General features: G+C 36.8%; 4 protein-coding genes and 1 long non-coding RNA gene across 6 annotated transcripts; all 5 read right to left on the bottom strand.

Moving 5' to 3' along the window:
* Positions 1-2641: 2641 nt before the first annotated feature.
* LOC146521646 (uncharacterized) lies at positions 2642-4232 on the bottom strand. The gene is made up of 4 exons (XM_085136743.1): positions 4037-4232; positions 3785-3920; positions 3583-3636; positions 2642-3381 (listed from the first exon to the last, which is right to left on the bottom strand). The coding sequence occupies exons 2-4, from the start codon at positions 3911-3913 to the stop codon at positions 3100-3102; spliced, it is 465 nt and encodes a 154-aa protein (XP_084992869.1). The 5' UTR covers positions 3914-3920; positions 4037-4232; the 3' UTR covers positions 2642-3099.
* A 3919-nt stretch (positions 4233-8151) lies between these two features.
* Positions 8152-10178, bottom strand: LOC146521645 (uncharacterized). The gene is made up of 4 exons (XR_014870190.1): positions 9865-10178; positions 9604-9710; positions 9384-9434; positions 8152-9277 (listed from the first exon to the last, which is right to left on the bottom strand). It is a non-coding gene; the product is annotated as an uncharacterized LOC146521645 (long non-coding RNA).
* A 501-nt stretch (positions 10179-10679) lies between these two features.
* On the bottom strand, positions 10680-12853 carry LOC146521644 (uncharacterized). 2 transcript variants are annotated; one of them, XM_085155514.1, is made up of 4 exons: positions 12816-12853; positions 12578-12713; positions 12372-12425; positions 10680-12214 (listed from the first exon to the last, which is right to left on the bottom strand). In XM_085155514.1, the coding sequence occupies exons 1-4, from the start codon at positions 12848-12850 to the stop codon at positions 11930-11932; spliced, it is 510 nt and encodes a 169-aa protein (XP_085011640.1). In that variant the 5' UTR covers positions 12851-12853; the 3' UTR covers positions 10680-11929. The 2 variants fall into 2 exon arrangements, with proteins under 2 accessions (XP_085011640.1, XP_085011639.1); XM_085155513.1 differs by lacking the exon at positions 12816-12853 and having other exon boundaries at positions 12578-12803.
* Positions 12854-14068: 1215 nt separating this feature from the next.
* Positions 14069-15824, bottom strand: LOC146521643 (uncharacterized). Its single transcript, XM_085155534.1, has 6 exons — positions 15653-15824; positions 15242-15372; positions 15064-15105; positions 14890-14967; positions 14717-14770; positions 14069-14496 (listed from the first exon to the last, which is right to left on the bottom strand). Exons 1-6 carry the CDS (start codon positions 15654-15656, stop codon positions 14302-14304), a joined length of 504 nt encoding a protein of 167 aa, XP_085011660.1. The 5' UTR covers positions 15657-15824; the 3' UTR covers positions 14069-14301.
* Positions 15825-17989: 2165 nt separating this feature from the next.
* On the bottom strand, positions 17990-20728 carry LOC146521642 (uncharacterized). Its single transcript, XM_085137570.1, has 5 exons — positions 20082-20728; positions 19882-19923; positions 19657-19734; positions 19422-19475; positions 17990-19241 (listed from the first exon to the last, which is right to left on the bottom strand). The coding sequence occupies exons 1-5, from the start codon at positions 20202-20204 to the stop codon at positions 19047-19049; spliced, it is 492 nt and encodes a 163-aa protein (XP_084993696.1). The 5' UTR covers positions 20205-20728; the 3' UTR covers positions 17990-19046.
* Positions 20729-26543: the final 5815 nt, after the last annotated feature.

The following is a 26543-nucleotide window of genomic DNA, read 5'->3' as shown; positions in this document are numbered from 1 at the left end:
TCAGGGTTCCAGGTGCTATTTAGCAGATGTTCGCTTTCATTATTTACCAGGACACCTGAAATGATGCCAAGTCAAAATGTGTGTGATTAGTTCTGTCTGTTGTTGACATAACTACCAGAGCATGAAGAGAATGTAAATGTTTTTATTCTGTATTATTTTGCATTGACATTGTTTTCAAACAGGTAAAACAAGTATTTTCAGAGGCTATTTTAGTGCAAATTAAAGGGATGCAGCACTTGTAAATAAATACTTATGTATTTACAGTTCAGTGTGCTGCTCCCCAACGTTTTCAATCAATGTCTTCATTGTTCTCAGTTTCTTTTCCATGGATGCAATTTCCTCATCAAGCTCTTCATTTGTGCTGTCTAGTTCAGCTTTGGTTTCTTCCATGGAAACCTTAAGGTCCTCCATATCTGTGTCAGGATCTGTTTCACCAAGCAGTGCGTCAAATTTCTTGATCACTGCTATCATTGGGTCCATGAGAGCCAGATATTCATCTACCAGCTCTGAAGCTTTCAACATGTCTGAGTTGCACTTCTAATAGGAAAAAGAAAATCTTCATGGCACAAGATCAATAAATACACAACAAAGTCATGCTTCAAAGTCATGCATGATGTTATTCTTAATGCACACAAGGGACAAACTCAGTATATTTTATATGCAGTGAGAAACTTTTACTGGCCATCAGTTCATCCATTTCCTGTTGTGCTTCCTTGTAACGTTCCTTGAGCACTTCCTGGAACTTAACAGGGAGCAGTGACATGTGGTTACGGTTTATAATGGCTGACAAAAACTTTCATATAGTTTGGTGACTCACAATCACATGCATTAGGTAAAAAAAAAAGAAAAAGATTGGACTTAAAGCAAACATCAGTTTACCAGTTGGTTCTTGTTTGTCAGTGAAGCTGAAAGGCAAATCAGACACAGCAGGATGGACATGAGGAACAGGCCTTTGGTGATACTGGAAACAGCCACCGCTCTGCTTCTGGCCAAAACTGCTGCTGCCATCACTGTTTGGAGTAAACAACATGAAATTTTTACACTGTAAGAAAACAAATAGAATATTTACAAAAAAGAAACAATATTAGAAAATTCCAGGGAATACATATTCTAATTGAAAAATGTACAATGTTAGCAATACACAAACAATGGTAATAGAAATACTCAGTCGAATCTGCAACCGTCTGATTAGTGAAAAGTTATAGAATAAACTATGATGTTGTAAATATTAGTTTTCAGCTTACCTGTGATGCAAATACAAGCTGATAAATGAAATGAAGAGATGGGACTTTACACAGTGCTTTTATGCAGACCTGCAGCCACCTCCCTGATGGCGCACCTCTGATATGTGTTTACATTGAGCACTTTCTGTTGTTTCACTTTCACAGAAATCTTCATGACATATTAAACTAATTGCATCATTGTGTTTGATTACAAGTGTCTGAAGAGGAAAGCATGGAATTGGGGATATTACACATATTCATTTTACTAACCCTAACAAAAAAGAAACAACATTTGAAAATTCCAGGGAATATATATTCTAACTGAAAAATGTACAATACCACCAATACACAGTCTGGGTTTCCAATAAGTACAGTTTTCAGTCAGTAATTTGTAATATGGTTATTTCAAACTTTTGTTGGGAAATCAGTTTTACCCCGGTTCTTTTTTATTCCTCGGGCCTCCAGAGATGCACCGGACTCAGTAGTCATTTTCATAAAAACTTTATTCATCTTTATTCATCCTCATTTAAGCATGCATTCTTCTAGAAGGGAAGACTTGTCAGGCCAGTGTCCCTCTGCAAAATCTTCACTCCTTTGTCTGTGAAACACAGTTTTGTAGGAGCGACCCTATCATAAAACCCCCACGGTGTGCTGCAAACTCTGTGTCCATATCTATGTGCATGAGCACGTGAGTGCCTGTGTGTGCGCGTACCCGTATGTCTACGTGAGTGCACGTGAGTGAGTGTGCATGTGGGTGCGTAACAGTTAAAGCACTCTGTGTGTGTCTATGTCTGTGACTTTCTGGGGGTCATAAAAGTAATCTCCTCACCCAAGCTACACCAAATTCCTTTAGAGCACATACAAAACAGAGTTAACAAACTGCAAAGACTGAGACCCCCTCCCAGGTATCCCCTGAGGAATTTCCACTCAACATTAACCTCTCTTTGTCTCACTTTCACAGTTCAAACTGGGGGAGGGCCTCCTAGAAATCTACTCCTAAATTCCTGACACACTCAGGCCTTTATTACATCGAGGGCAGTGTCAGTGTCTCTACAATAATTCTACATTCTAACACATTTCTAAACTCTAAAATAGGCTACGCATATCTTCACTTTCTCCAACAGTAATAATAAACCTATTAACTATCTATGTATATAGGTGCCTTTAAAAAAGAGATGAAGTTAAGAGTATATATAAAAAGAGCAAGTCAGACTATTTTCTGTAACTTGACAATTTAGAGAACATTACTGTTAATGCTGTTTTTAGTAGACCTAGGATAGAAATATATAGTAGTTTTATACCTATCAGTGCCTGAAGAGCAGAATGTTTTTTTTTCTTATCATCATGTAGATTAAGGTTTACACACGACCAATTTTGTGATTCAGACTGAGGCACAAATATTGTGAATGTGAGTGAATATTGCTTTAATCCAGCAGCAGACGATACCTTTATGTGATAATCCAGTAGCCTTATCACCTGGCAGTGAGGCATAAACAGACATATTTTAAAAGCCTGAGCCTTATGTTTCAGAGTGGTGAGGAATGAGTATATATTAAATTAATGATATGAGTGTATAAATTGGCTAGCCTTCATCATGTGACTAATTGATTGGTGTGCTACATTTTGTGGGTTGTGATATATTTTATCAATGAGTAAGCATTGGACAAATTGTTGGTTATTAAACATGAGCTTTATTTGCAGACAGGGTTTATTTTTCCTATACATTATTATTAACTGTCAGCTTTACTGATACTACTTAATAAAACAAATTATAACAATGTTATAGTAATGAGAGTGAAAAACTTCACACTGAGTCTGCACATTATGGAAGAGAAGCTTTATGAATCAGCGCCATAGACAGACAATGACTAATATGCTACAGTTCATCTTTATGCCCCTCTAATAATATTAACCACTTCATAATTCCACTTAGTTTCTCTTCACTGTCTTTGAGTTCTGCAGCTTTTAACTCAAGGTATTTGCCTTTGTACTTCTTGGTAGAATCCGTGAGCTTCTTTAGGTCATCCATGAAATGCAGCAATGGCATGAGCAGTTTAACCTCTTGCACTGTATTTCTCATTTTAAATATATGGTCTATTAAGCGTGTAGCATCATCATAGATTAGTGCGGTATAAATGCTATCTAGCTTGTTTTCAGCCTGACAAAAAAAACAAAAACAAAGCAAAATCAATACATATATCCTTTTTATATTATGTATATATCAAAGATATAAAAAGATACATTGATGGATTTTATTTATAGTTATTTGTTTTTTTGGCTTTGCTAATTTCATAACATTAGAAAGATTTATATTAGCAGTGACAGACTCTCATCCATATGAGTGAAAATTGACACTCACCTTCTTTCTCAGTACTTCTTCCTGTAGTTTCTCAACATTTTCTCTCAGTTCCTCCTGTATATTCAGAGGAAATGTCAACAAACATGTGAAGCATGTGATTACGCCAAAAGCGAAACAAAAACAATAATTTTGCTTGGGTGGTCCTTAACCCAATACAAAAACAATGTAATTTAAAAAAAACAAAACTAATCAATAATTTTACCAGTTGATCCTCATCTATCAGTGAATTTGAAAGGTTAGCTGGATACAGTAGAGTGAAAATGATGAATAAGCCTTTGGTGACTGTGATCCCACTCACTTCTTTGCTTCTAGGCAAACCTGCTGCTGCCATCACTGTTCTGAAACAACAACAAAGAGCAAACTTACAAAGTAAACTTTTTCTTACTATGAGTCATGATATTAGATTACAATTTGATAACAAAATCTTCTCTTAATACAGCGTTACAGATGATACCTGGTATTGGAAGGAGAAGCGATGAATGACAAAATAATTGGATGATACACCACACGTATGTTATATAAGACCTAGTGTTACCTCCTCTATGACACGGCTCACTTATGGGTGGGAAGGTCTGTGGGTGTATCCAGCTATATTTGTATTTACTTTTTTTGTGCATAATTATTTGTTTCTCTAATTTTATTAATTACAGTGAGCCAGTGAAACACAGTATACAAAATACTACAATAAGTTGTAAAAGTAAAAGAGAAACTGGCAAAAACCTGCAGCAGGTGGGTATCCTTTATGTTCATATACTTAACTGTCACATTGTAACAACAAATATTGACACTGTCATACATGATGGGGTTTTTTTTTCCGTTTGAACAGAGTTTAAATGATCAAACAGACAAAGTGTAGCTGCGTAAGGGCCACAGACACCTACACAATTTACAGTCAGTTTTTTTTCGTAAGTTATGAAAACAAAGTGTCTAATTAAGTTTTCAAAAAACAAACAAACTGGTGGATCCTTATAAACTTAAAATTAATCAATTAAAAGTACAGAGGAGCAGACATCGGGGTGTGGAAGCCGCTAATGTGCCCTGGCATCTTAAATATACTGGCTGACATGGACATCCATCTAATCATGTTTTATGCACGTGGTTAGAGAACGACAACACAGGGCTGGCCCCTGGCATAAAGTGCCTTTGTGGTTGTTTAGGTTAGCCCCAGCATCGCTAACCAGAAGTTAGCCCCAGTAGTGACTGGGCAAAATTGGAACAACTGCATCATAATGCTACATCTCAATATGGACTTTTGATTATCCTAACACTGATAAATGGCTCCTAAAAGAATATCTAGGTGCTCAAAAGAAAAAGAAATAAAAAGAAAATCGGAGATGGAAAAAACAAGTATTATTTATTGACTCTACCGGAGTGAATTTGACGATTCTTATTTCAAATGTTCAAATTCTTATATCAAAGTTTTGTTTGAACATATGTAACAGTAAATAGCCACAGTACCTGACCTGCTGGCTCAACATAATAGATGAGATGATGACTCTGAAGCATTTTTTCTGAGAACATACTTATTTTATGACAGTTCGTTCGCCAACCCAACTAGATTTGCAACGTGCGGTGAAGATGAAGCCAGCTGCAGAGGTGTGCAGGTGGATGGCAAATGAGCAAAAGCTTCTAACTTTCCAAAAGTACTCATTTATTTAAAATATCAAAAATAACAGTGCTACCTCTACTACACATTACTTTAGAGCACAGTAGTCCGTGTACACACGGAAGAATCCATTACAGAGAGATGGTACAAAGAAGAGCAAAAAATCAGCTCAAGAAGACGAAGGCAAGGAAGACAGCAGGTCTGGATGGAATCTGCTCCAGACTGCTCAGGGACTGTGCAGACCAGCTCTGTCAGGTGGCCCTGTACATCTTCAACCTGAGCCTGAGCCTGGAGAGGGTTCCTGAACTGTGGAAGACTTCCTGTGTGGTTCCGGTGCCAAAAAACGCACACCCCAGGGAGCCCAACCACTTCAGGCCTGTTGCCTTGACTTCTCATCTGATGAAGACCATGGAAAGGCTCATCCTGCACCATCTTCAGCCACTGGTGGGCTCAGTGATGGACCCCCTGCAGTTTGCCTACCATTCTGTAATTGGGATGGATGACGCTGTCATCTACCTGGTACACCGATCCCTCTCTCACCTAGAGCAGGCGGGAAGCACTGTGAGGATCATGTTTTTTGACTTCTCCAGTGCTTTCAACACCATCCAACTTGCAGTACTGAGAACGAAGCTGGAGGGAGCCGGTGTAGGCAAACAGCTGACTGCATGGACCATCGACTACCTTACCAACAGACCACAGTATGTGAGGCTCGATGACTGTGTGTCCTAGGTGGTAATCTGCAGCACGGGGGCACCACAGGGCACGGTTCTCTCACCTTTCCTGTTCAGCCTTTACACTTCAGACTTATAATAATTCAGACGATTGCCATCTACAGTTCTCAGATGATACAGCCATCATTGGATGCGTATCAGACGGGAATGATCAGGAATACAGGGGGGTCATCAGTGACTTTGTAGGCTGGTGTGAGACCAACGTACTCCAAATCAACGGCGACAAGGCAAAGGAGATGATCATAGACTTCAGGAGGAAGTCACCCCCTACAACACTGGTGAACATCCAAGGGAAAGACGTTGAGATAGTGGACTCTTATAAGTACCTGGGTGTTCACCTCAACAATAAACTGGACTACAAATACAGACATCCTGTATAAGAAGGGCCAGAGTCGACTCCACCTGCTGAGGAGACTGAGGTCCTTCGGAGTCTGCAGGACTCTGTTAAGGACATTCTATGACACTGTGGTAGCATCTGCCCTTTTCTATGCAGTGGCCTGCTGGGGGAGTGGATGCACGGACAGGGACAGGAGCAGGATTGACAAACTGGTGCGGAGGTCTAGCTCCGTGCTGGGATGTCCCCTGGAGTCTGTGGATGTGGTTGGCGAGAGGAGGATGTTAGTAAAGCTGACATCCATCATGAACAACCCACATCATCCAGTGCATGAGTCTGTGAGTGGGCTGAGCAGCTCCTTTAGTCAGAGACTGAAACACCCTCGCTACAGGAAGGAGCGCTTTCGCAGATCATTCATCCCAACAGCAGTTAGACTCTATAACTCCTCAATCACGATGTCATAAGTCACTGGACACTGTGAACATCCACGGTCACCACTTCATGCATAATGGACCTTCCATGTGTATGGACATGTGCAGGTATATATGTATGTATATGTATACATATGTATATTTAGTGTGTACATGTGTGTGTGTACATGTCTATACACAGGAATAGTAGTGGTACAATAGTTATGTGAAGCTATATAGTTTATGTCTTGCATATTTCCAACCATATCCTTAATCACATATTGTCTATGCTACCATTGTATATAGTGTATTATCTTACTTTTTTTCATTGATTGTACTGTATTTTTGATATCTGTACCTGCGCTGAGGTAACAAAAATTTCCCCGTCATGGGTGTTACGAACTTGCATGTTCATGTGTTTGTTTTGTGCAGGTGTTATATTTTTTTATGTTAATTTAGCTGTGCCAGGGCCCTGCTCCGATTGGTGCGTGGATACACCGCCCCGACGTGACTGGTTCCAGCTGGAGGACCCGCCCATTAAAAGGAGGCTGGAGTGCTACGGCGGGAGAGGTCCTCGCGTTTCTCCTCATGACCCAGCAGTGTTCCTGTGGCAGCCGCTGGCTGCAGTGCCGCTTAAAAGTTGTGGAAGTGGAGTGGGTAGGGGTGAGCTGCCGTTTCTTTTGATCACCCGTTTTTCTCCTGTTTTGAGTTAGTTAAGGAGGTCAGACTCTGTCTTTATTTGTGACTTTGTTTTGGTAAGGTCAGGGGTGCAAGATTTGTGTAGATTTGTTTATTGTTTTGGCCTTGGCTCACCCTGAAGTGTTGACATTCCCTTTTGTTGTTCCCTTTTTTCACATTGTAAATAAATCACATTGTAACTAACGGATTTGTTTCCTGTGGCTGCTTGGGTCTTGGGGGGGTGAAGCGAGTGCCTCACTCATGTTATTGCCTGGCCCTAGATGGGTCGTAACATGAAATCAATAGACAAAACTAATGACCAAATAAACTCGTAGTGTTTTCTTGTATATGAGGCAAATCTTTTCACCTGACAAACAGCAACTAGAAAGTAATAAATTTATCATTAATTTTTGCTAATGTCTTTTTCATTAGAACATATTCATATTGATTTTTCATTGCTATTTATTTGTTCTTTTCAATGTTATTTTTCATTTTCTTTACTGATATACCTTTTACACAAGTTGCTTTCTTTCTTTTTTTCAATGAGGTGGCTGTGCTGGAAGTGTTTTGGGGCTACATATAAAATCTCAGTTAGGGCCATTGAAATCTTAGGGCCAGCCCAGAAGGCGAAGAATAAAAAAAGAACTCATAAGCATTTGTGAACCATGGGGACAACTCAATGTAATTCTAGGCTAATCTAATTACTTGTAGGAATAGGAAATGAGCTGGATGTCATACTGACACATGGATTTTGAAAAAACAAAACAAAACAAATCCCTAAACGTTTGTCATATGGGGTTATTATATGCAGGGGTTAAGAAAAGAGAATTCAGCTGACTGATTGGAGAGTACAGTCTGCAATCTGATGACATCTAGTGGTGAGATTTGACACAATACAACAATCAATGAATTATACTTTTGTCTAATAAACTGTTATGGTAACTGCTTTAAAGCCACTTCATATTTTAACAAAATCTTCACTGCTTTTTTTTTTTTCAAATTTAGTATATGTAGTGTAATAATTTAACTAGAATTGAATTCATAATAAGTTGGTTCACATTCCTTTGAACTTTCTCTTGTAATTTTATGTTTTGTTTTGTTGCCTTGATATGTCAATATATGAAATTTGTCATTTATCCAAATGCCAAGTTATTTATAATCAGAAACCTTCTGACTAGATCTGAGAAAAGCAGAAATGTGACAGTTGAATGGCAGGCGATAACAGTGACAGGAGAATAATGTAAACTTTAATAAGTCTAACCTTAAATCAATGCCAGTTTTAATCATTAAGCACAGCTTGGACAAAATCAAAGTAATGCTGCAGGTTTTACATGTTAAGTTGAAAAGAATCAGGAATAAAGTATTATTATATATTGTGTCACTTATATATAATTGTAAATAAGAATTAGTTAACAAAAAACACAGTGCTATCAATATAAATTGTTAAAATGAAGTAAAAAGGAGTTGGCCTAGAATCATGTTTTCCGCAGGTAATACATCCATCATATTTCAGGTTTTATTTAAAGTGTATAAATGAATGAAAATAAATCACAGTTCAGGCAATAAATTATGTTCACCTCTTTCATGAAAACATAGTATATCTAAACAACACGTTCTAACATGTATTTATTTTGAAGATATTAAATAGAAACCGTTAGAGTTCATCTTGTTTCTCCTCTAGAAATTTGATGATGTTCTTTAGTTCTTTCAGTTTCTTTTCATTGTCCTTCATTCTTGCTTTAATGTGATCTTCCGCCCCATTAAACCAAACCCTGGATTTGTCAATGAAGCGACTACATTTGTTCATCAGTTCCAGCAATGGTGGAAAATCCTCTGCGATTGATGATGTCTTTATTAGTTCATAAACAGAATAAAACTGCTCTATTTTTTCATCATATTCTCTTAAATCGGTTGCTTTTCTGTTCTCGTAGTCTGCCTAATGAAGAAAATAAAGATGTTTAGTTTATATTCTGTTGTGGAATGTACTTTCATGTCCACATTTGGCTGACAACATGTGATCAACACGAAACTGACAGACTCACCTTCATTTTGGCTGTTCTTTCTTCTAGTTTCCGAAGTTGTTCTTTGAGTTTCTGAAATTTGCAGAAAGAGGTTGTAAGTGTGTCAGTTGCTTCACAGCACCACATACAAACATCTCGAACTGAATAAAAAAAAAAATCCAACCATTAATGAGCTTGTGGTGACTTGCAGTGACAGATAAACATGTATTGGTCATATGACAAAAGAAGCTAAAAGATTTACCAAAAGTTCCTTATTGCTCAGTGAATTTGCAACATAAACCAATGACAGCAGAGAGAAGATGAAAAAAATCAGTCCTCTGTTTCTGGATAAAGCTGATGCTGCCATTCCTGTTTGAAAAAAACTGGTATCAGTTTGAAAGAAAATAACTAAATATTATTGAAAAAAGAATTCAATGGATGTGTCCTGTTGTTAATTTATTGATATATTGTATAAAATACATTAAATGTAAACCATCTCACTGTAGAGTGTTACTGATCTTACCTGCCTGGTGAATGGAGTAGGAGTTGCTTTACTGTACAAGTCAGGGCTGAAAACACAATGAGACGACACGCTGCAAATGGCTTATATTCTCTGCTGTTACTTCACTAATGTTACATCTCATGTGTGTGAGCTGCTCTTTTGCTTTTCTTTCCACAGAAATAGTGTCGGTCAGACACGCTTTACAGGAATTAAGGGTCATCAGTTACTCTTGTGACATTTAAAGAAAAAACTGACAGAAGCCACCGACAGCAAAGGCACAAGAATGTGGTTAACACATTTTAACCACAAAGACAAAAATGAAACCAGTCATGATACAATGGTAGAACTGTCATTTTTGTTAGACAAGACAATAGCAGAGTCTCAGTTTTTCCAATAATATCAGTGAACCAAATATGATGTAAGGTGATGTTAGGTTTGTATACTGTGTTACTACTGTGTTACTACTATTGTACTACGTATTCATGTGTCACTAATTTTGTGCCACTTTTGTTACTCGCTACAATCAACACAGGAAGTTAGTAATAACATATAATAAATTTAAATAGTTGGTTATCAGAACACAGTTTTTTCTTAGAGCAGCCATTCCTTCTACAAATACCAGGATCCACAGTTATTGTAACATGCACATCAATCTGATTGTCACTGATCATTTCAAATCATTTGAAATAAAAAAATATTTTACACAAAGCTTTACTGAGGCATCAAATATTATGCTGTGTATTGTTGCTTGTATCTTTCATGCGACGGGAGTATAACATAAACCTCGCTGTTACTTTATTTATATAACTGAATACAATATCTAGTAGATTATAAGTGTGGTGTATTCATAATTGTCTCTGGTACATTTGTTGTATGGGCAGTATGTGTTCATTGTTTGATTGTGTAATTACGTGTTACGCACTGGCAATGCATGCTGGGAGATGGTAATACAGTGAGTAAAGAGTTGGTCTTACCGCACACAGTGGTCCCACGTACTTATTCAGATTCAGAGTAAGAATCACACAATAAGGTACTTTAAATAAATAATTATTAACAATATCAGTATAATCCAGTTAATACTATGGAATAAAATTGCACAAACACATAAAAGTAAACAGGGACAGAGGTTTCATTTATTTAAATTTGAAAAATCCCTTAAGGCTAGCACTCACTTACAATGTTGCTGTACATTTAAAGCAAAAACGTTTTTCTGGCACAACTTCCCCTACTTCCAAGGTGCATGGAGAAGACAAAGATCTGATGACGTGGAAGACTCCAGCCACACTTATAGTATTAGGGAACAACTTTATTAAGTGACCAAACCTTTTTTGTTTAAACATTTTGTGTTTAAATAAAAACAGGAAACAGAAAAAAATCCAAGTGGACCAATCACACCTTCACAAATAAACCAGCTGACCAAATTAACATTAACAAGGTGGCGTTGGCTGATTGGTTAATTGGTTAAGCCAAAGCCGAAAGAGGTTCTGGACCGAACCACTACAGATTGAAAGGGGAGAAAGGAAAAAAATCCCTGCATATATTTAAAGCAATACAAAATATAATGCACATAAATGATAATGGGTCCAAATGAACATTAGAGACATTTTTGTGAAACAAGGGAATAGTCCAGGTTCCCAGTATCTTCAATTTTCAGTTTGACATTTATTATATAGCTTTGGAAACATTCTCTATTATTCAGATGGATATCTTAACAGTTTTCAAATGAGCAATATAAGCATGGGAATGTAATAAATCATTTAACCATCCATATAAACACATTTCTTTATGACATGTTGCAAAACATTGTAAATCATTGACTACTGCCAGATTTACTGATGCAGTTCAACACACAATCTATGTGTTCAGTGGTTTTTGTTTATATTAGATCTCTAAAATGTTTACAAGCTGATCAAGTCATCAAACTTTGTAGCACACTTGTACACAAAGTCTTCCTCAGTGAAAACATTTCAAAGCCACTTTCCAAAAATTTCAAACTAAAGCTGCTTAGTATAGAAGAAGTTTTACACAGGCGGTACATACAAGAGCAGAAACAGACCAATGTGTTGTGTCTGTAATGATTAATATGTTACAGTTCGTCTTTGTGCTTCTCTAGGTGTGTTATCCGCTCCATCACAACACTTAGTTTCTCTTCATAGTCCTTGATTTCTGCAGATGTAGTTTCAAGGTATTTACCTATGTACTTACTGAATGCATCAAGGAATGTCTTTAGGTCATCAGTTATCTCCAGCAGTGGTGGAAAATTCAACACTGGTGCAAAATCTTTTCTTAGCACTTCAGATAAAGACTTCATTATGCGTGGCAAATCATCTAACAATTCTGGTATGTAGGTTCTGTCAATCTTGTTTTCAGCCTGAAGGAAAAAATAAAGCCAGAGGAATAAAAAACAAACAAACAAGAAAATAATTAAGTGTATTGTGTTACAAAAAAGCTTTGCATGATGGAAAATTTTGATTTGCTTTGGTGGTTTATAGTTATAGACCCTCCATACTGGATACTGACTGACTTACCTTCCATCTCAATGCTTCTCGTTGCAGTTTCTGAACATTTTCTTTCAGTTCCTCCTGCAAATAAAGAGGAAACATCAACAAACATGCACGTGAAGCATGTGATTATGCCAGAAAACCCCCCAAAACACTGTACATTTGAATGTAGTGACTTAGTTGTAGAAGTGCTCAATTTAGCTGTTCGTTTGGAAAGTCAACAATCGCTTTACCAGCTGGTCCTGGTCTATTAGTGAACTTGAAAGGCGGATCAGACACAGAAGAGTTAAAATGATGTATAAGCCTTTGGTTGTTATGACACCACTCAGTCCTTTGCTTCTGGACAAATCTACTGCTGCCATCACAGTTCTAAAACAACACAACAAAGTAAACTCTTTAAATTTCACTGGACATGATGTATTAAAAATCTGCATACACTATCTTCTCACAGTACAGTGTTGCTCTTCTTACCTGCTACTAGAAGGAGGAGTCATGAATAATAGCATGAATGTTGAATGACAACACAACACAAAATGCTTTATAGACTCCTTGAAAAGGCTAGCCTGTGGGCGGGTAGGTGGGTGGGTGTTTAGGTGGGTGGGTTGGAGGGTTGTTGCTAACTGCCTCTTTAATTTTAAATTCTTAAGTCATATTTGGATGTTTTGTTTTACAGGAAAATTCCCATTTCATTTACTGTAACTACTAAGAGATATGAACAACTCCTGCAGTAAATACAAAATAAATGGAACAGAAACTGAATTCAATAAGAGGGTTAACATTTCTTTGAACTGTCTTTTGTTGATTTGTTTTTTTTCCTTTGTCCTTGGTGAAGTTTTAGCTCAAAGACTGTGCACTGTGGTTCGATTTTAACAACGCTTTATCTAATAAGGAAGTGTAACTTTTGAGGTTAGAGTCTTGGACAGGCAGCTTTTAACAGGCATGTTTAATGATTCCCATTTAATGTTAACTGAAGAAAACTCACCTGACCAGGGAGTTGAGTTATTATTCAAACTCAACATAAAAGGTAACAGCAATCATGCTGCTAACTAATGCAAATGCAATGAAGAATTAAAAATAATAATAGTTTGCTTTTTAAGTTTGTGCTTTCTGTTTATTATTATTATTATTATTATTATTATTATTATTATTATTATTATTATTATTATTATTATTATTATTATTATTATTATTATTATTATTATTGTAATGACAGACTTTCACCTTTGGCACTGACTGTATAAAATGGATTTATATCATATGTTGAAGGGTTTAAAGTTCACAGTTAGAGGAACTTGGAAATTAAGAAAAGACTGTTGCTGTAAATCGTCATTACATGTGTGTTACAGAGGATGGGACAGTCTCTAAAATCAGTGTGAGGTCCATTAGCATTCATAGACAAATAATCAGAATAAATAATTCTCTACTAGTTTGTCATTCATTTTTGGTCACACTGAAGAAAAAGTAAGTCTTGTTAATACTATGTTTCAAAAGGGAGGAATAAATTATGATATGAAACCCTGGATGATCTTCTTTTGGCTTATAACCTAATGACTTTGTGACAACTTATTAGACAATGAATTTCTGGTTTTCCATCAGACCCACCCTTTTAGCCTCATATCAAGACTTGAAAATCAGACTTCAGAAACAAAAGATTTCACATTATGAGCTTCAAAGAAGGACGCGTAACATGATTTATTAATTTTTTTACATAACATATTTATTAAAATTGTATTATGATGTCAAATCATTGGACAAGAGCGGCAAAACCAAAAGAAGTTCTCTGGGAATAAAGATAACTTTTATTGCATCAAACATTTACTTATTTAAAAAAGTTGCAGATAATTTCATAAGAATATGTTTGGTTTAATCTGGAAAATTATATAAAAACAATATTTTTCCACTGAGACGCAGACAGAACGTAAACTGTTACAACTCAGTATCTTGTTTCTCTTGTTCTCTAGTCTTGCAGCAAAGCCAGTCTCTCGTCTAAGTACATTCTAGCAATCTTTAAGGCTTTCCTTGCGATGTTAGCCATTTCCATCAGGTCTGGAGAATATGGCAATGTCTTCACTAGTTCCAACTGAGGAAGAAATTGCTTCTTTTTTTCTTCAAATTCCTTTGAGGCAGTCAGCATGCTGTTCTTGTATTGTGCCTGATGGAGAAAATACTACTTTTAGCATTTAAATTCATTGTTCAGTGTTACTTTGTGCCACATAGACTCCTGTTTCCTACAGATCCATGTATTAGACTTCAGTGTGCTGTGCATCACTGAAGGTATACTGATATCATATCGATTTTATTTTACTTCCTAATTTTATGAATTCATGTTGTATATTTCTAAATAAATGTAATCTGAAGACTGACTGACCCACCTTCAGTCTCTCTTCTTCTTTTACAGCTTTGCGGAGTGTTTCCTTGAATAGTTCCTACAATTTCCCAGAAAGAAGCAGAGCACAGCATGTGGGCTAATATAATGAAAACACACATGAAAACAAGTAAATTCTTAATTTTCTCAAAATTAACAAAAGCAAAATTATTCATTTACCAGTTTTTCACTGTTAGCCAGTGAATTTGAAAGCTCGAATAATTTTGTGATTGTTGCATTTCTATGCTTGTGTTCTGCCTGATGAGAAAAAAAATCACAGTTACATGTTAGTTTACTGATATTAGTTACAGTTATTAGAGATGCATGATACATAAAACTTGGAGACTGACCAACCTTCATTCTGTTTGTTTCTGCTATTGCTATCTTCATTTGTTGCTGAAATTTGAGACAATGGAAACTGCTCAGCCAAGTATAAAGCCCATTTCATTTAAAGAAAAATGCTGATAACTTGCAGTGTATGTTAACAAGTTAACAAATGAATTGCAAGGATGTTAAGCAAGGATGAATTCACCACATAGTCCTTGGTTTTCAGTGAATTTATGACGCTAACGAGACACAGTAGAGAAAAGATGAAAAACAGGCACTTGTGTTCTCTGACACAAGCTTGTCCTCTGGTTTCGGATAAGGCTGCTGCCATCGGCCCTGAAGTTAACACAGAATATCAAAAATATTGGAAAATGGAGAATTGTAGTTGAATAGATATGCTGATATTTTTAAATATTTTGATCAGACAGAGCTAAATGTAGGATGTCGAGACCGGCTTCACCTTTCATGAACATGAAATCAAGTAAACATGAGTTACAGTAAGTGGTACGTGCTGTGCTGAACGTAAACGCACAACCAGAATGCAATCTTTTACTCACTCAATCAAACAAACACACACACACACTGACATGCTGCTGTACAATGCTATCGGTCTTACCCATTTGTGACTTGAAGAAGAAGTACTGTACCGTAGGGGTAAGGAATGACAACACGGTGAGATGACTCACTGCAAATGCTTTATGTTCTCTTTTGTCACTTCACTTATCATCATCTCACATGTGTGAGCTACCCTTTCAGTTTCAGTGTCAGTGTTTTACACTGTTTGGGAATAGACAGCTGCCAGTTATTATACTATAAAAACCCTCCAATAGTTTTCCACTTTAAGCTCTTCATTCCTTTTATAAAAAGTGACTAGGAACCATTTTATAAGATTTTAGGGTAGGGTAGGTAATTAGCAATGTTTACTAACTTTTAGTAAAATTAGTTATATCCACCTATGACAAATAGTTTTTGCACAAACCTATTTTGAAATGAATTCTCTGTAGTAATAATGTATTGTAACTAAGCTGATAAAAAATATACTAATAATAACATATTAGTGTTTGTTAAATATGAGTAAATATTATTTTTGTTTAATAGTAAAGCTATATTTGATCAGTAAGGATGTTTCCCAGTCATTCAGTCAGGAAAATATTGTGCATGGATTTATTTTAAAGCAGTTACACAAGAGAATGCACATCTAGAGCTCAGTAACAATTGCTGGTCATTTCTAAACTGTTACAGTTGAAGGAAGAGGTTTCTGGAGCAAAACAGAGCTTGTTATAATTTCTTTAGAGTCAACAGAAACTATAACAAGCTATAACAGCATACTGTTTAACATTTAGAGATTGGTTTTGATTGAAATTTACACCTTTATATGGATAAACACAGTCCTTGTTGTCCAGGCCAAGCTTGGCTGCAAAAAGCAGCCCTGACAACTTTTGGATTATGTCAGTGGTGTTACCATGTGTTTGGTATCATGTTTCTGAAAGCAGTTAGGAGGAACTGTGTGGCAATGTCAAAGTTGGTGCCACTTTGGCATTGCTTTCAGATCTCTTTTGGTTACAGCTCTCGGGGTCTGGAGTTTCTACATGTTCCTAAAAACAATAGATGCCTCTTTTGTTTTTAGGGATTTTTGTCTCTGCAATCTGCAAGGTTGGAAACACAGTATTCAAATTGTTGATTGAGTACATTTACTAGTGCATCATTCAGTGATCTACATAATGTGGTAGGCTTTATCATGCACATCTGACCTAAATGTTATTGTTTTTGTTGTTGTTTGTTGTTTTGTTGTTTGTTGTTTTTTTTGTCTTTCTTTCTTTTAATAAAACATGCCTCTTACACAGTTACGTCCAAGTTTTTGGGCAATGATATATTTTTTTTGTAATTTTGCCTCTGTACATCACAATGGTGGATCTTAAAAAAGAAATACACGTGACAGACTTGTATGCTTGATTTAACCTTTTAGAGTCCAGGGATTCACCAATTCACATGACTGATTTAAGATGGCCCAGCAGTGACATGGAGTATTCGTAGAAGTGTTAAAATGAATTCTGAAGTGTAGAAGTTCAGCCAAATACTGCATAACTGAGCAGAGAGTGCTTAACAGTGCAAATGGACAATGACCCAAATCATACTGCAAAAGGAATCCACGAGTTGTTGAAAATGAGATATTCTTCAATGGCCAAGTCCGTCACGTGATCTCAACCCAACAGACCATTTTTTGCAGTTAGTGATGACAAAAGTGAGTGAAGAAAGACCCACAAGAGCATCTCAAGGTAGGAAACACGGTGTTTGGTGATGTGCATGGGGTCTAGATTTCAGACAGTTATTAATGTTCAGCAAATGAAAATGTGTATTTGTCATTTTGTAAATGGAGCTTAAGCAAGGATTCACCAAGTGTTGTTAGTTAGTGAACTTGGATTGGATAAATGCCTTTATTTGTCGGTTGCAGATGCCTGCAACTGAGATTAAAGACCTTGCAGACCGTACGGACAATACACAAACATCACATTGGGGAGACAGGTCAGGCTAGGTAGCAAAAACGAAAAACAATGAAATGTGTAACAGAGAAGGGCAGTGCAGGAGATAAAAAGAGTTTCTGCTCATACTGATCCCCAAAAGGGAGTCAGCATGAAGCTGAAGAATTTGAAGCATAAACCACAGAATCACTGATACTCATCACTTATTGTTCGGACATTAAAAAAGAAAAGAAAAGAAAAAACACAGACAGAAGCAATCATTAACAAAAGGCATGAAATGTGATGAACACATTAAGCACTTAGAACAAAGGAAGGGTAAAGAGTAAATAATGACACAGGAATCAACAGGAAGCCCAGATGTCCCATGTTTCCACTAGCACTTGAACCTAGCTTACGTATGCGGAACTATGTGAGTCTCAAAGCCCAATAAGATCACATCTGATACACACAGATGTGATCTGTGTGTACAAGCATTATACACATATCTATTATTCACAATTTTAAAGTTTTTCTCTTTCCTATTTTTTGTAGCATCCTTTGTTTTTAGGAGAAATTATTTCTTTACAATCAGCACCAGGGGGCAGTATTCGACTGTGTTAAATGTGTTGCTTTCCAGAAGAAGCTGTGTGGGCTTCTTAGTACAGCAATTCAATCACGTCAGTAGGCATGTATGTGCATGTATATATAGACCAAAAGTCCTTTATTTAGTTTAGCTGATGACAAATAAACACATCATGAATAGTATCATTCATCATGACTGACAGTTCATTGTTTTTAGTGTACAATGTGACTAAACTGTAGAATAAACTTCGCACTCCTGATTGATCATTAGACTGCGATTTGAAAGCTTTTGATCTCTAATCTGGAATCCAACCTGCTTCAGAGCATCCCAGGTTCACAGCAAAAGTTAAAATACACCCTGTAAGAAATGAACAACCTTGATAGCAGCAAACACCCAACGTTAACCCTGAAGTTTTTGAGTAATGTTTTAGTTACACTCTAGTAACTTGAATTTTTAGTTTTTGTGTTTATCTTAGTTATTTAGGTTCAACTTTTTGTTGAGTGTTTATGTTTTGTATTTGGTTTCCTCAGTTTTCCTTTTTCTATCATGTTCAGTGTAATTTTTTTGTCTTTCTGTTTAGTAGTTTTTTGTTTTAGTTGTCTATTGTGTCCTGCTTTGAGTTTTGGCTCCTCCTCATGATTTTCTTGATTGTATACACCTGTGTTTCACTCTCCTGCTCGTATGTAGTTCTCCTCAGCACGTGTGTGTGTGTGTGTGTGTGTGTGTGTGTCCCTGGTTCCCCTAATTCACTCTCTTGTTGTATATCTGGACTTTAAAGCAAACAAAAAACATTGGAGAACATTTAACTTTTTAACATTTAAGAGTAACGTTTATTTCACAGATACATATATATCTACAACACAGATCAACAAATACATGGATGGAAATATAAATTGTTGCAGTTCAATTAGTTTTTTCCTCCTATTATTTTATGGAGGTCTACGTTTCACTCAGTTTTTTCTGGCTTCTTACTGTTCTTGCAGCAAAGCCATCTTCTTGTCTAAATAGGTTCTGCTATTCGTCAGTGAACGCATCACAATGTTTAGCATTTCCCGTAGTGGTGGAGAATCATATGTCTTCACTAATTCCAGCTGAGGAAGAACTTGCCTCCATATTTCATCAAATTGTTTTGAGGCACTTCGAATTTTGTGCTCGTATTCTGCCTGATGGAGACAAATACAACTGTTATTGTTACATTGTGTTGTGTACACTCCTATTACCTACACATCCTTGCAGTTCTGTCAGTATGCTGTGTGTAACATCACTAAAGGTATACTAAAGGGTTTGCAAATGACAAACTGTCTCAGTCAACATGTGAATAACCTGGAGACTGACTGACCTACCTTCAGTCTCTCTTCTTGTTTTACAGCTTTGCGAAGTGTTTCCTTGAACATTTCCTGAAATTTCCCAGCAGGGAACAAACCATAAGGATTATGAACTCAGTGAAAACAACTGCAAATGTAGGAAGTTCCAGTAGTGAATGAGGTTGTCATGATATAAAAATACTGGAGTTTATGATAGAAATACATTTGTAACTGTTTCACATCAAAATAAAAGGTTAAGAAAATATGAAATTACCATCTGGTCCTTGTTAGTTAGTGAACTTGCAAGATCAAATAGTTTTGTGATGGTTGCATTTCTGTACTTCTCTTCTGCCTATAAAAACATATATTAAATGTCACTAAGGCAGTGTGATGCAAAATGTAATTGTTAATTTATATTTTTAAACATAACTTTTCTTCCTACACATATGGAAGACTTTCAAAGCCAACATGTGAGCAACTCGGAGACTGATTGACCCACCTTCTGTCTTTCAGCCTCTTCTAATGCAGTTTTCATTTTTTCCTGAAATTTGAGAAAATAACAGCAGCTGAAGGATCTATATAACCTTTTGAGGATAAAGAAAAATTAATGATCCCATCATTATGTGGGGTAAATCTGTAAAAATAAGTCTATAATTCGATTTATATTAAAATAAAGGAAAGTAAGCAAGAATTATTCACCAGTTGATCCTCGGTCTTCAGCGAACTTGTGACATAAGCAAGACACAGCAGAGAGAAGATGAGAAACAAGCCTTTGCTAGTTCTGGCTGGTTCTCTGGTTCTTGATAAGTCTGCTGCTGCCATCGCTCTGAAAATGGCAAGAGCTTGAGACAAAAAGGAAATAGAAAACTGTGGGTACACAAGGTTTATTCAGTCTTACTGAACAATGTTAATGACATTACCTGTTAGATCAACTGAGCAAGAGCTGCCGTGCGGGTGAAGAATGAAAACATAATGAGAGGACATGCTGTAAATGCTTTTATATACTCTTGATATCACCTCAATCATATTACAGGGTGTGTGTGAGCTGCCCTTTCACCTTTGTTTTCAAAGGAGCAGTATTTGTCTGAACACTTTACTGGAATATGTGGTTATCAGTTACCATAAAACCCTATAAAAACACTCCTTTAACTTCCTGCTTCATGCACTTTCTGCCCTCCTATTACATTTTCTATCTATATGGCATACACAGCACGCTGGAGCTTTCCATTCAGCAGGGTCCACTTGTCCAAAAGAATGAACAGTCTTAAAATTTTGAATGAATCATAAATGATAATGTGTCTTGTATCAAAGCTGAAAGCGCGTTGATGATTATATTCTGAGTACAATAGGGCAGACTATATTTGTCAATGATTGGCAGACAGTAGTTGTAGTTGAATTCGAAAATCACTATTCAAAATGATGCAATGAATAGAAGATACAAAGACAAGATGGAAGAGTAAGACCACAGTGTGGAAGCACAAGTAATTGAGAGATTAAGATTCAGATAAAGTGACGTTCAGCAGACTTTGACAATGCAGTAGAAATAAAATAAATAAAGGGAATTGTGTGTCTCTGGTTGGAAATAAACAAGCAACCTTTCATATGTAAAACAAATGTGTAAACCACTACACTATGGAAACACATACTATATATATTGAGTATTTTTAGATAGAGAAGGAAAATCAGTTAAATCAAGCATGGACCCATGCTAAATGTTTTGTAATCATCAGTTTAGGTTAATCATTCATCTTTCAGGCTGCAGTGCAAAGCTTCTAGGTGGATGAAGTATAATAACTACAAGTAAGTTTGCTGTGCTTGAGTTTGGTATGACTTAAAGTACCACTGTAATGTGGGAGTATTGCAAAATGGCAGCTTTCCAGAAAAAGCTACAGTGATATTACTGTCATAAAATATATAAAGCTGTCCAGTAATACTGGACAGGGCAGCACGGTGGTTAGCGCACTGTTGCTGCACAGCAAGAAGGTCCTGAGTTCAATTCCAACATCAGGTCGGGGTCTTTCTGTGTGGAGTTTGCATGTTCTCCCCGTGTTTGCGTGGGTTCCCTCCGGGTACTCCGGCTTCCTCCCACCGTCCAAAGACATGCAGCTTGTGCGAATAGGTTAATTGGATAATCCAAACTGCCACTAGGTGTGAATGTGCGGGTGAATGTGAGTGTGAATGGTTGTCTGTCCCTGTGTGTTGGCCCCACGACAGACTGGCGACCTGTCCAGGGTGTACCCCACCTCTCGCCCTATGACAGCTGGGATAGGCTCCAGTGCCCCCCGCGACCCTGAGAAGGATAAGCGAATGGATGGATGGATGTCCAGTGTTACGACTGTGATCGTAATCATGTGTAAATTTGAGTGTCCAGGTGCTCCTCCGGGATTGGTGCATCCAGGGTGGATGCCTCGCACCAATTGGCTGCGGACCGGGAGGCAGCGGATAAGAAGAGACCGCCGGCGACTGCCACTTCATTCATCCTCGGCCCAACCCAACCGGCAGACCATTCACTGTGTCACTGTGTTGCTATGTTACTTGATGTAAGAGCATGTAGGGGTGGACCGCCTTTTTGTTTGATCAGTTTTCTCCTGTTTTTGTTAGGCAGAGAGGAAAGTGATTGTCGTTTGGTTTAGTTCTTTTTGAGTAGGTAAGTTGTTTATTCCTGAGATAGGTTACCTTTTGTTTGTTGTTTTGGCCTTGGGTTCACCCTGAAGTTACGATATGCTCCCTTCCTTGGTTTAACTGCACTTATTGTAAATAAATCACTGTCACAAAATATTAAGTGTGTGACGTGCTGCTTGGGGTTGGACGGGGATGGATCACCCTTTATGTTGTGGTCTGGCCGCGCCTAGACGGGCCATAACACCAGTAATAACGCTGAGGGGTTAAAAGCAGCTTAAAAGAGGCTGATGCATGCATAAATCACATCTCTACAATTCAGTACAAATTCAGACATGTGAAAGCTAGTGCTGCAAATTTGACTGGGTTTTATTACCATTCGGTAGTAACTTGGAGATGATTAAAGTAATTTTACAGGGTTTCATTGACAAGTTAAGTAGAATTAACGTTAAAGTACCACAATGAATCACCAACAGAGCAATTAGTTTAAAACAAGAGAGTGTTTTAATGAATAACTTTAATATCAACAACGACTAGATGTCAAAATCAAGCTGTATCAGCTCAATGAGCTCTGTCACCAGTTTTGCAGAGAATACACCCGTCATGTGTTGAGGCTGCATACATAGTTATTTCATGTAATGGACATATTAATTTAAGTTTGATCTACTTTTGTGAAGTACATAAATTTCATATTTGTGAAATTTAAGTGTGTAAATAAGTAAAGGTTTTATTACTTAACAGAAAACAAACGGTCAGGAACGGTAAAAGCAAAATAAAGTTAAAAAATGTTTAAAATACAAGTTCTGACCACCTTATTAACCAGAAATATAATAATAATAACAATACAAAATTACTCCAAATTCTAAAACAATGTGTAAACACAATATTTTAAATTGTATTTATTTTAAAGAAGTTACACAGAAACTGTTACAGTTCATCATTTTGCTCCTCTAGGAATCGTAGGACGTTCTTCAGATTTTCCAGTTCCTTTTCATTTTCAATTACTGTCGCAACGAAGCTGTCGTCTTGCTTTTTTAACCAAACCTTGGTTTTGTCAATGAAGCGACTCAAACTGTTTGCCAAATCCACCAGTGGTGGAAAATCCTCTGACCATGACGACGTCTTCATTAGTTCCACAAAAGAATGAATCTGCTTCATTTTTTCATCCAGTTCTTGTGAGGATGTTGCTTTTCTGTATGCCTGATGAAGAAACATTTCTGACACAGATCAAATTTACTGGTATATGTATTGTGTGCTCGCTCACATCAACATCAACATAGATATGACTAATATGCATTTCTTGTTTCAAATTTCACTGACATGTGATCAACATGAAACTCACTGACTTACCTTCATTTTGGCTGCATTTTCTTCTGCTTTCTGAAGTTTTTCTTTGAATTTCTGTAATTTCCACAAAGCGGTTGTAAGTGTTTCAGTTGCTTCAGCCCTACATAAAAAAAATGTCTACCTCAATGAGCTCATGGTGACTTGCAGTGACACATAAAGGTGTAACTGCAGCTTTAGCAAGAATTCATTTACCAAAAGTTCCTTGTTGCTCAGTGAGTTTGCAACATAAGCCAGGGACAGCAGAGAGAAGATGAATAAAATCAATCTGTTGGTGTTTCTGACGCCAGTCACGCCTCTGTTTCTGGACAAAGTTGATGGTGCCATTGCTGGAAAAAGAGATGTATCAACTTCAGAAAAGATGACAGAAGAATCAAATGGATTTTTCCTATTGTTAAATTATTGATATAATATATAAAATCTACTAAATATTAACCATCTTACTGTAGAGTGTTACTGATCTTGCCTACCTGATTAATGGAGGAAGAACTGCTGTACTGTACAAGTGAGGGCTGAAAACATAATGAGGTGACATGCTGTAAATGCTTTATATACTCGTGTGAGCTGCCCTTTTACTTTCATTTTCACTGAAGTAATGTTTGATCCTCTTTACGGGAATGGAGGCAGATTAGTTATTAACATGACATTTAAAAAAGTTGCTATGGAGACGCCCCAACAGCAATCCACTTTTAATGATAGATGATAGTAGTGGATGACAGAAAAAGCTTGAGAAAGTAGTTTAGGGCTCCAACTTAGTCTTACAGCAGAAGAAAATTAGAGGATTCTTTTGCTTCTATGTCTTCTGTATGACTTTATCAGTCTTTCACATCACTATCGAGCAATTTTGGCCCCACGTTCTTCACAGTGATGCGTCATTGAGGCTTGGGGGTGTTAGTTTATGCACAGCGGATTGATCTGTGGACTTTGACTGGTTTTCTTTATCCACCATTCTGATGTAGATTTGCTGCTGTAGGATAATTGTATTGTCGCATGAGCCAACTTCAGCCGAGCTGTAGCTGTCAGACATATGTTCTCACATTTGACTCTGGTATGACTTGGTATGAGCAGTTCACGGTCGACTCAATGACTGCAAAGTCAAAAACAAAAATGTATCACCTCTCTGCTACTGTGCTACACAGTCAGCACGAGGCTTTTGTTCTCATATGCTGTGTTTGGATTTCAACAAACATGACAATGTACATTCTGGCCGAACATCAGTAAGAGATTCTTACAGTTTCTCAAATAATTAAGTGCTTCTGATAAGCAGCACCTGGCTGCTACATATCCTCTTAATGGCCCTGAAAGATTGTACTTTCATCCTGAGTCATGAGAAAAGTTCCTTTTTCAAGTGTATCCTTTGGATCACAAAGAAAAGAGGCCTCAGAGGCCTTTTTGCACAGTGGTTAATGAAGTGTAAACTAACTTCAGGAGAAGCTGCACAGTCATACACTCCTCCTCCTCCTCAACAATGCCGCAGTGGAGGGGTTCAGCAGCACCAAGTTCCTAGGGTTGCAGATAATGGATGCTCTTGTCCTGGTCACTACACATTGGAGCTCTTGCAAAGAGAATTCTGCAGTGAATGCACATTTTGACCCACACAAGGAATGCTTTTGTATTTTTATGCCCTTTTGATGCATGCTCTCTTTTTAAGGGTGCCACTGATGATTTGCAAGGCAACTAAAAAAAGATAAGGCTATTACGTGTGTGCTGTTTCTTGTGTTCTGTAATGTGATTGGGGAATAGCAACGTACTAAACTCGCCTTTTCCTTTATTTGCAGCACTGAACATAAAACTGGGTAAATTGACAGTCACTTTAATAAATGATTGCACAACAAATATCTATTAGATAGTGTTTAATAGAAATGTGCACATACACAAAAGTACAAAAGCACATAGCAAGTACAATAGCAAAACTTACAAATGAATGGTGTTTGTTTAGTGCGCTAGTTTCACCAAGTACATAGAGTATTAAATGACTTGTTCAGTAGATAAAACTTTTTCTGTAAATGTTTATAATCAAGTTAAGAGAAGATGAAAATCCAGTAATTAGTGAACAAATGATTATAGAATGGTCTTTAGATGAGTGGATAAGTGTGAGTGTACATTGTATTACTGGGTTCTGTGATGCAAGGGACTCGCTGTTGCCATAGTGAAGAAATGTGTGTCTATGTGTGTAGTTTTTATGATAAGACTAAAGAACAACACGTAATTCTAATACAATATATTGTGTATACTAAAGTTTATTCTTATGTTACTCATGCATTTTCCACCTAACATCATTAATTCATGAACTCATAGAGTCTTACAACAAAAAATTTACTGGTTATCTGGAAAGTAGTCAAGGTGTCTCTTTGTTTAAAAAGCAGCTGAACATTAAACAAGCTTAATTTTTCGGCCTCTTTGTATTGATGCACATTTCCAGAGTTTATGACCACGCTCCTGAGAGTAATCAATATTAGAGACATTTTTATTTTTTAAAAACAGAGCAGTCCAGGGTGCTAATAATTTTAGTGTTAGTTTATCATTTTTATTCAGTGTGGTGATCTTTCTCTATTAATCAATAAAATATCTTACCAGTGAAATAAAAAAATATATGTAGGAGTGTAGAATGAGCAATTCAAGCATGGGATGTGATAAAAAACAAACAAACAAACGATTTCCTATTTATGATAAAGGTCTTTGTAATTTAATACAATACAAATTCAAATTCACAAACAAATTTGCTCACTGAGTCAAAAACATCCAAGGCTACTTTAAAAGAACTTCAAAGTCAGGCTGAGACAAGTTTTAGAGATACAGTGAGTACAATATGAGAGAAAGTCAATGACTAATAACTTACAATTCATTTTGCACTTCTAGGTGTGCTATCTGCTCCATCACACCACTTAGTTTCTTTTCATAGTCGCTGATTTCAGCAGCTGAATTGTCAAGGATTTTATCTATGTAGTCCTTGCCTGCTTCCATGAATGTCTTCAAGTCATCCATTAAATCCAGCAGTGGTGGAAAATCTTTTGTTGGTTCCTTCACTATTTCAGACAAAGTGTCCATCATGTGTATAACATCATTGAAGATTTCGGGAATGTAGATTCTATCTAATTTATGACTTGCCTGAAAGAGAAAAAGTAAAAAAAAAAAAAGTATATATATATATATATATATATATATATATATATATATATATATAGTACAGGTATTTTT

Source organism: Neolamprologus multifasciatus, chromosome 3, assembly GCF_963576455.1.
Source record: "Neolamprologus multifasciatus chromosome 3, fNeoMul1.2, whole genome shotgun sequence".
Lineage (NCBI taxonomy): Eukaryota > Metazoa > Chordata > Actinopteri > Cichliformes > Cichlidae > Neolamprologus > Neolamprologus multifasciatus.
This window is presented reverse-complemented; position numbering and strand designations above follow the sequence as displayed.

Bases quoted from the DNA above. Each gene is read 5' to 3' on its own strand.
- LOC146521646 (XM_085136743.1), bottom strand. From the start codon at position 3,913: ATGGCAGCAGCAGGTTTGCCTAGAAGCAAAGAAGTGAGTGGGATCACA. The intron at 3,637-3,784 runs GTAAAATTATTG...CTGAATATACAG, and splicing joins TGATAGATGAGGATCAACTG to GAGGAACTGAGAGAAAATGT. The intron at 3,382-3,582 runs GTGAGTGTCAAT...TTTTTTTGTCAG, and splicing joins AAGAAGTACTGAGAAAGAAG to GCTGAAAACAAGCTAGATAG.
- LOC146521643 (XM_085155534.1), bottom strand. The intron at 14,771-14,889 runs GTAAATGAATAA...GGGAAATTGTAG, and splicing joins TGGCTAACAGTGAAAAACTG to GAACTATTCAAGGAAACACT. The intron at 14,497-14,716 runs GTGGGTCAGTCA...TTTCTCCATCAG, and splicing joins AAGAAGAAGAGAGACTGAAG to GCACAATACAAGAACAGCAT.
- LOC146521642 (XM_085137570.1), bottom strand. From the start codon at position 20,204: ATGGCAGCAGCAGACTTATCAAGAACCAGAGAACCAGCCAGAACTAGC. The intron at 19,735-19,881 runs GTGGGTCAATCA...ATGTTTTTATAG, and splicing joins AAGAGGCTGAAAGACAGAAG to GCAGAAGAGAAGTACAGAAA. The intron at 19,476-19,656 runs GTAATTTCATAT...GGGAAATTTCAG, and splicing joins TAACTAACAAGGACCAGATG to GAAATGTTCAAGGAAACACT.
- LOC146521644 (XM_085155513.1), bottom strand. From the start codon at position 12,778: ATGCAGATTTTTAATACATCATGTCCAGTGAAATTTAAAGAGTTTACT. The intron at 12,426-12,577 runs GTAAAGCGATTG...CTTTATTTGCAG, and splicing joins TAATAGACCAGGACCAGCTG to GAGGAACTGAAAGAAAATGT. The intron at 12,215-12,371 runs GTAAGTCAGTCA...TTTTTCCTTCAG, and splicing joins GAGAAGCATTGAGATGGAAG to GCTGAAAACAAGATTGACAG.